This window comes from Rhinopithecus bieti, unplaced genomic scaffold (genome assembly GCF_001698545.2).
Source record: "Rhinopithecus bieti isolate Rb0 unplaced genomic scaffold, ASM169854v2 scaffold_39870, whole genome shotgun sequence".
NCBI lineage: Eukaryota > Metazoa > Chordata > Mammalia > Primates > Cercopithecidae > Rhinopithecus > Rhinopithecus bieti.
The window spans coordinates 758,842-766,665 of NW_016817144.1; the positions used below are offsets into that span (position 1 = coordinate 758,842).

The 7,824-nt window shown below is 40.4% G+C and overlaps 1 protein-coding gene across 1 annotated transcript in view; it reads left to right on the forward strand.

The window, feature by feature from the left end:
- The window catches only part of PSMD12 (proteasome 26S subunit, non-ATPase 12), a 25,415-nt gene that overhangs the window by 14,741 nt on the left and 2,850 nt on the right, over window positions 1–7,824 (forward strand). The window contains exons 5-9 of the mRNA XM_017855822.1: window positions 1,315–1,419; window positions 2,671–2,820; window positions 2,901–3,035; window positions 3,952–4,064; window positions 5,026–5,244. Coding sequence (XP_017711311.1) covers window positions 1,315–1,419; window positions 2,671–2,820; window positions 2,901–3,035; window positions 3,952–4,064; window positions 5,026–5,244 — 722 coding nt within the window. The remainder of the gene's footprint in view (window positions 1–1,314; window positions 1,420–2,670; window positions 2,821–2,900; window positions 3,036–3,951; window positions 4,065–5,025; window positions 5,245–7,824) is intronic.

Sequence of the window (7,824 nt, forward strand, 5' to 3'; positions counted from 1 at the left end):
GTCTTGTATTTAAACATAAATAAGAATTAGGGTATTAATTGTAGATATTCGACTACATATAACACACTTTTCAAATAATCACAAGGCATTTTGCATCTTCTGTGCTATTTATGTAGCTTGTGGTCCTATTATTTGTTAAACATAGTAATTTCATATTTAGGTTCTGAAAGCAGAGTTGCAAAATATGGATAAAGTTTTATTTTCTTAAGAATTACGGGCCAGGCGCGGTGGCTCAAGCCTGTAATCCCAGCACTTTGGGAGGCCGAGACGGGCGGATCACGAGGTCAGGAGATCGAGACCATCCTGGCTAACCCGGTGAACCCTGTCTCTACTAAAAAATACAAAAAACTAGCTGGGCGAGATGGCGGGCGCCTGTAGTCCCAGCCGCTCAGGAGGCTGAGGCAGGAGAATGGCGTAAACCCGGGAGGCGGAGCTTGCAGTGAGCTGAGATCCGGCCACTGCACTCCAGCCTGGGCAGCAGAGCGAGACTCCGTCTCAAAAAAAAAAAAGAAAAGAAAAGAATTACGGATATATTTGTGAAATATAAAATGTTCCACAACTGTGTTTGTACATGGTGGATAAAGTGCAAAATAGCTGTAAAATAAATATTCTTATAGTTGGGTTAAAGAATAATTCAGTTCTGGCCAGGCACGGTGGCTCATGCCTGTAATCCCAGCACTTTGGGAGGCCTAGGTGGGTGGATCACCTGAGGTCGGGAGTTTGAGAACAGCCTTACCAACATGGAGAAACCCCATCTCTACTACTAAAAATACAAAATTAGCTGAGCATGGTGGCGCATGCCTGTAATCCCAGCTACTCGGGAGGCTGAGGCAGGAGAATTGTTTGAACCCAGGAGGTAGAGGTTGTGGTGAGCCGAGATCATGCCACTGCACTGTGGCCTGGGCAGCAAGAGTGAAACTCCATCTCAAAAAAAAAAAAAAAAAGTTCAGTTCTACCTTTTATTTTATTTTTTTGATACAGTGTCTCACTCTGTTGCTGAGGCTAGAGTGCAGTGGCCTGATCATGGCTCACTGCAGCCTTGAGCTCCGGGCTCAAGTGATCCTCCTGTGTCACCCTCCCAAGTAGCTGGGACTAAAGGTGCATGCCACCACACTCAGCTAATGTTTTGATTTTTTGTAGAGACAGGCTCAACATGTTTCCCAGGCTGGTCTCAAACTCCTGGCCTCAAGTGATCCTCCTGCCTCAGCCTTCCAAAATGTTGGGATTGCAGGTGTGAACCACCATACCCAGCCTACTTTTTCAATTTTAACACGTTTCCACGGAACTTTGATTGTGTAAGTTTCTCATTTGTAGATTTATGTTGAAATTGAGCGTGCTCGACTGACTAAAACATTAGCAACTATAAAAGAACAAAATGGTGATGTGAAAGAGGCAGCCTCCATTCTGCAGGAGTTACAGGTAAGGTACTGCATTTTAGAGTTGGTAAAGCTTTGTTTAGTCAGCAGTATTTTCTAATGGAAATATAAGTTGAGTATCCCTTATCCAAAATGTTTGGGACCACTAATTGTTTTGAATTTTGATGGAAAGCCTGTGAATGCCATCTTTTTTCATATTTAAAATTGTCGTTTCCTCATTAGCCATTAAGAAAACCACAATGAGGTACCACTACATACCTATTAAAATGCCTACAATTTAAACAATGAAATCCTCAGTGCTAGTGGGGATGCAAAGCAGCTGGAGCTCCTGTACCTTACTGGTGAGAATGCAAGGTGGTGCAGCCACTCTGGAAAACAGTTTGGCAGTTTCTTATAAAGTTACACATATGCTTACCATATGACCCAGCAATCCCACTCTTGAGTATTTACCCATGGGAAATGAAAACTTATGTTTACATAAAACCAGTCCACACAACCTGTTCAGAATAGCTTTATTTGTGATAATAAAAAGATAAAATCAGCCCAGATATACTTCAACAGGTGAATAAATAAACTGTGGTATGTCCATACAATGGAATACTACTAAGCAATAAAAAGAAATGAACTATTAATGTATAACTTGAATGAATCTTACAATTTAGGCCATTATATAGAGTGAATAAAGACAGCCTCAAAGCATTACATATTATATTTGACATTCTTGAAAAGACAGATTTGTAGTGATGAAGTACAGATCATTGGATGTCTTGGGAGGGCTTATGAGTGGGGGAGTGTGTGATTATAAAGGGGCTTATGAGTGGGGGAGTGTGTGATTATAAAGGGGCTTATGAGTGGGGGAGTGTGTGATTATAAAGGGGCTTATGAGTGGGGAGTGTGTGATTATAAAGGGGCTTATGAGTGGGGAGTGTGTGATTATAAAGGGGCTTATGAGTGGGGAGTGTGTGATTATAAAGGGGCTTATGAGTGGGGAGTATGTGATTATAAAGGGCAATATGAGGAAGGTTTTTTGGGTTCTGTGTCTTCATTGTGATGGTGGTTGCGCAAATCACTACATGTGTTAAAATTCATAGAATTTGATACCAAAAGGGGGAAAGTCCATTATAAAGTATAATTTTCTAGAGGTAAATAGCTTTTAATATAATTGTCAACACCCTGCCTATATACATGAAGGTTCTTATTATTTAACAAGGATGAATATTCTAGTATCTTTAATTTTGTTGCAGTTCACAAATTGCAAAGTATTATAAACTTATTTCGGGAATTACTGTGCTAGGTTGAAACCTACGGGTCAATGGAAAAGAAAGAGAGAGTGGAATTTATTTTGGAGCAAATGAGGCTCTGCCTAGCTGTGAAGGATTACATTCGAACACAAATCATCAGCAAGAAAATTAACACCAAATTTTTCCAGGAAGAAAATACCGAGGTGAGCATATCTCTGACCACATGTTTAAAGGTATAAATAAAACCCATAAATCCCAATTTGTTTTGCCAACTTTTTTGCAGAAATTAAAGTTGAAGTACTATAATTTAATGATTCAGCTGGATCAACATGAGGGATCCTATTTGTCTATTTGTAAGCACTACAGAGCAATATATGATACTCCTTGTATACAGGCAGAAAGTGAAAAATGGCAGCAGGTAAGAGTTTATTCGTGTAATTGACATGGCTTATTCAGAAGAGTAATTTGTATTTTTTATTTTCAAATCTTTTTAACTGCAATCATTACATGCAATTGTATGGTGTTGCTTTCTATTTAGTGTTGTTCAGTATAGTACTGAATCAGTCTAATTGCGGCCATAGTTTATGTCTCACTTTTGGAGAAATATAGGCTTCCTGTTTAAAATATGTACTGTGGGTCATATCCTAATAGAGGTTGCAGATAAAGACCCATTACTTTGGAAAATTATTTTACAAAACTATTTTAAAGGGCTTATATATATATTCCACATTTATACTGCTAACTTGTTACAAGAACTTTTCTTTATACATTTGTCAAAATGAATGTCAAGAAAACGTCAGCTGAGGTAGTAAGTCAGATTAGCAATGATTTATTATAATAGTTTGTGAAAACTAAATGCTATGGAAAGACACTATGAAAAGGCAGCCTGGAAATATTTTTCCCCTTAAGACTTTTTTTTGTTCCTTTGTCTTTTGTTTGTTTTTGAGACAGAGTCTCGCTGTTTCCCAGGCTGGAGTGCAGTGGCGCAGTCTCGGCTCACTGCAACCCCTCTGCCTCACGGATTCAAGTGACTCTCCTGCCTCAGTCTCCTGAATAGCTGGGACTACAGGCACGTGCCACCACGCCCGGCTAATTTTTTTTATTTTTGTATTTTTAGTAGAGATGGGGTTTCACCATGTTAGCCAGGATCGTCTCAATCTCCTGACCTCAGGTGATCCGCCCTCCTTGGCCTCCCAAAGTGCTATGATTACAGACGTGAGCCACTGCACCCAGCTATGACTTTAAAATTTAAAATGGATATGATTGTTCAGTTTTTGTCAAAATTACCATTATGTCTAGTCTTGCGTATAAGTTTTGTTGTGTAACTCTTTTAGGCTCTGAAGAGTGTTGTACTCTATGTTATCCTGGCTCCTTTTGACAACGAACAGTCAGATTTGGTTCACCGAATAAGTGGTGACAAGAAGTTAGAAGAAATTCCCAAATACAAGTAAGTACTTTTGAAATTATCATGATATATATCAGTAGAAACACCATTTTGAAAGAAAATTTTCTAACCTAAGTGTATACTTCTGTGTATACTTCTTTTTCTGAGACAGTTTTACTCTTGTTGCCCATGCTGGAGTGTAATGGCACAATCTCAGCTCATTGCAACTTCTGCCTCCTAGGTTCAAGCGACTCTCCTGCCTCAACCTCCCGAGTAGCTGGGATTACAGGCACCCGCTACCATGCCCAGCTAATTTTTGTATTTTTAGTAGAGACGGGATTTCGCCATGTTGGCCAGGCTGGTCTTGAATTCCTGACCTCAGGTGATCCGCCCACCTCGGCCACCCAAAGTGCTGCTGGGATTACAGGCTTGAGCCACCGTGACTGGCCTAAGTGTGTACTTCTTAATTGGTTACTGATAGATTATACTAGAGGATAAAACTAGAGATAATAAAGTGGTGGAATTTTTTTTTAGCATTGCGTTAACAATAAATGAGATTATAACATACTTTATTCTAAATTGCTTATCAAGTGGAAGTTTCATATCAGGTCTACACTGGCAGCTTTTGATTAATTATATGACAGAGTTTCATCATTAGTAGTTTAGAGCTTTGTGATTTTCAGAAATGCATACTTCTGAAAATCTATTATATAAAATAGACTTGCTTCATCATAAGCACAACAGATTCTTATTTCTGTTTGTTTCATGAGTGCGTTTACAGTTATTTCAGAAATTGACAGTGCAGAAAAGAGCAGAGTGTTAAGTGGGAGAATGCTGTATTCTGAACTACTGTGGGAAAAATGGTAATAAAGTTGGTAAAATACACAACCAAACAGTATCTCATTCTACTAAATAAAATTTAATGAAAACAGTTTTTGTTGATTTTTTTTTTGAACTTTGCTATTATATTAGTTAATACTTAATTTTTACAGATTTGGAATACTAAGATGTATACAATTTACAGGGATCTTTTAAAGCTTTTTACCACAATGGAGTTGATGCGTTGGTCCACACTTGTTGAGGACTATGGAATGGAATTAAGAAAAGGTTCACTTGAGAGTCCTGCAACGGATGTTTTTGGTTCCACGGAGGAAGGCGAAAAAAGGTGGAAAGACTTGAAGAACAGAGTTGTTGAACATGTAAGAATCTGTCATAGAAATGACAAGTTTTATTTTAACCTTTAGTGAATTTATTTTTTAGAATTAAATTTTGGCAAATTTGAGCATAAACTATTTTATTTTTCACATTTGATAATCAAATGTTCATTTAGGATGTTATGTCTTTAGCTCTTCACTTACGATGTTTTTTGTATGCCCACTATAGTAGTGACACAAATTTGGTGTTCAGATGTTTACTCTGCATTTCCCAAAGCATATTGGAATGTATCTCACTTATCTTGGGTTTTTTCCCTGTTTTTGGCTTTTCAGAAAAGATAGCTGTATTTTAGCTTGCTTCATTTTGAGAGAACCTCTCAGGAATCCAAAATTTATAGCGTGTAAACCAGACAGAATTTCCTAAGAATTGGGGCAGGAGGGTGTTTCTCTCTAATGTTCACTTACTAGTCTTGGAAACAGGTAACATGTCTTAAACCTGAACTTTGGTCTTCTTAGTATCAAGTTGTATTATGTTACCATTCACTCCTTCACATAACAAACATTTATTGTGAGCCTTCTATGTGCCAGACACTGTACAAAGTACCAGGGCACACAGGAGAATAAGACATTACCCTACCTAGGCCGGGCGTGGTGGCTTATCCCTGTAATCCCAGCACTTTGGGAGGCTGAGGTGGGCGGATCACCTGAGGTCAGGTGTTCAAGACAAGCCTGGCCAACATGGGGAAACCCCATCTCTACTAAAAATACAAAAAATGGCTGGACGTGGTTGCGCACATCTGTAATCCCAGCAACTCAGGAGGCTGAGGCAGGAGAATTGCTTGAACTCAGGAGGCAGAGGTGTCGGTGAGTGGAGATCACACCAGTGCACTCCAGCCTAGGCGACAGAGCAAGACTCCATCTCAAAAAAAAACCTTGAATAAGAACATTAAAAATTATAGGGAAAGATGTACTTAGAAATAAAAAGTGTCAGAGATATTGTAGTACAAGTATCTAGAGAACAGAGTGAGGCTTATGGGAAACTTTTCTACATGGAGGAATGATCAGGTTGGATGAATTGATGATTGAGGTGAGGTTTGTAAGAGGAGTGTGAGGTTATCGGGCAGGCAGGAACAAGGGGGGGGCAGCCTGCGCACCAGGTCCCTCTGAGAGTGAGTTTGGAGAATGCATTTGGAGAGGGAGGAGACTAGAGAAGACTACTAAGGTGAGAGATATATGGACTTTAAATAAGGCAGTAGCCAAGGGATTAAAGAGTGCGTGGAATGTGATTGTTTTAAGGAAGGAAATCAATAGAATGCAGCCATTGATTAGATTTAAAGCATGAAGGAAAAGGTTAGATTTGAAGGATAAAAGAAAAGCCAGGAGAAGAATGCTTCTCATGCTTTCTGATGTGTTCGTGTTGCCATCAGCCCTGATAGAGATAGGAGACGGTGTAGCTTCTTCAAAGATTGAGTTCATTTTTCTCCCCACTGTTCCCCCACGTTTTTTTGAGTGCTATTGTTAATAATACTGCCAGTAAGAATAGTAAAGGGGAGTCTCTGTGTCTTAACTTCAGCACCATCTCCAGTGAAAATTAGGAAATTTAATTTGAAGCTACTTGTAAGTCATTGGAATAAGGGTAAAGTGATGAGTATTTGAAATGATGTCCAATCTTATTTTTTTGAAAGAGGGAGAGTCAGGCCGGGCACGGTGGCTCACGCCTGTAATCCCAACACCTTGGGAGGCCAAGGTGGGCGGATCACAAGTCAGGATCGAGACCATCCTGACTAACTTGGTGAAACCCCGTCTCTACTAAAAATACAAAAAATTAGCCTGGGGTTGTGGTGAGCGCCTGTAATCCCAGCTACTCGGGAAGCTGAAGCAGGAGAATGGCATGAACCCAGGAGGTGGAGCTTGCAGTGAGCCGAGATTGTGCCACTGCATTCCAGCCTGGGTGACAGAGTGAGACTCTGTCTCAAAAAAAAAAAAAAGAGTCAGTCTATCTCTGTCATCCAGACTGGAATGCAGTGGCACAGTCATAGCTCGCTGTAACTTTGAACTCTTGTGTTCAAAGGATCCTCCCACCTGAGCTTCCTAAATAGCTAGGACTATAGGCATGCACCACCATATTCAGCTAATTTTTAAATTTTTTGTTTGGGGTCTTGCTATGTTCCCAGGCTGGTGTTGGTCTCCTGGCCTCAAGCAGTCCTCCTGCCTCAGACTCCCAAAGTGCTGGGATTACAGGTGTGAGTCCCTGTACCCGATCGATCTCCAATGATTTTTTACATTTTAGCCTTTAAAACATTTGTGTTATAATTAGAAAGCTTGGCCGGGCGTGGTGGCTCACGCCTGTAATCCCAGCGCTTTGGGAGGCCGAGGCGGGCGGATCACAAGGTCAGGAGATCGCGACCAGGGTGAAACCCCGTCTCTACTAAAATACAAAAAATTAGCCGGACGCGGTGGGGGGCGCCTGTAGTCCCAGCTACTCGGGAGGCTGAGGCAGGAGAATGGCGTGAACCCGGGAGGCGGAGCTTGCAGTGAGCCGAGATCGCGCCACTGCACTCCAGCCTGGGTGACAGAGCGAGACTCTGCCTCAAAAATAATAATAATAATAATAATAGTAATAATAATAATAATTAGAAAGCTTAACTTTAGATTCTTGCACTCAGCAA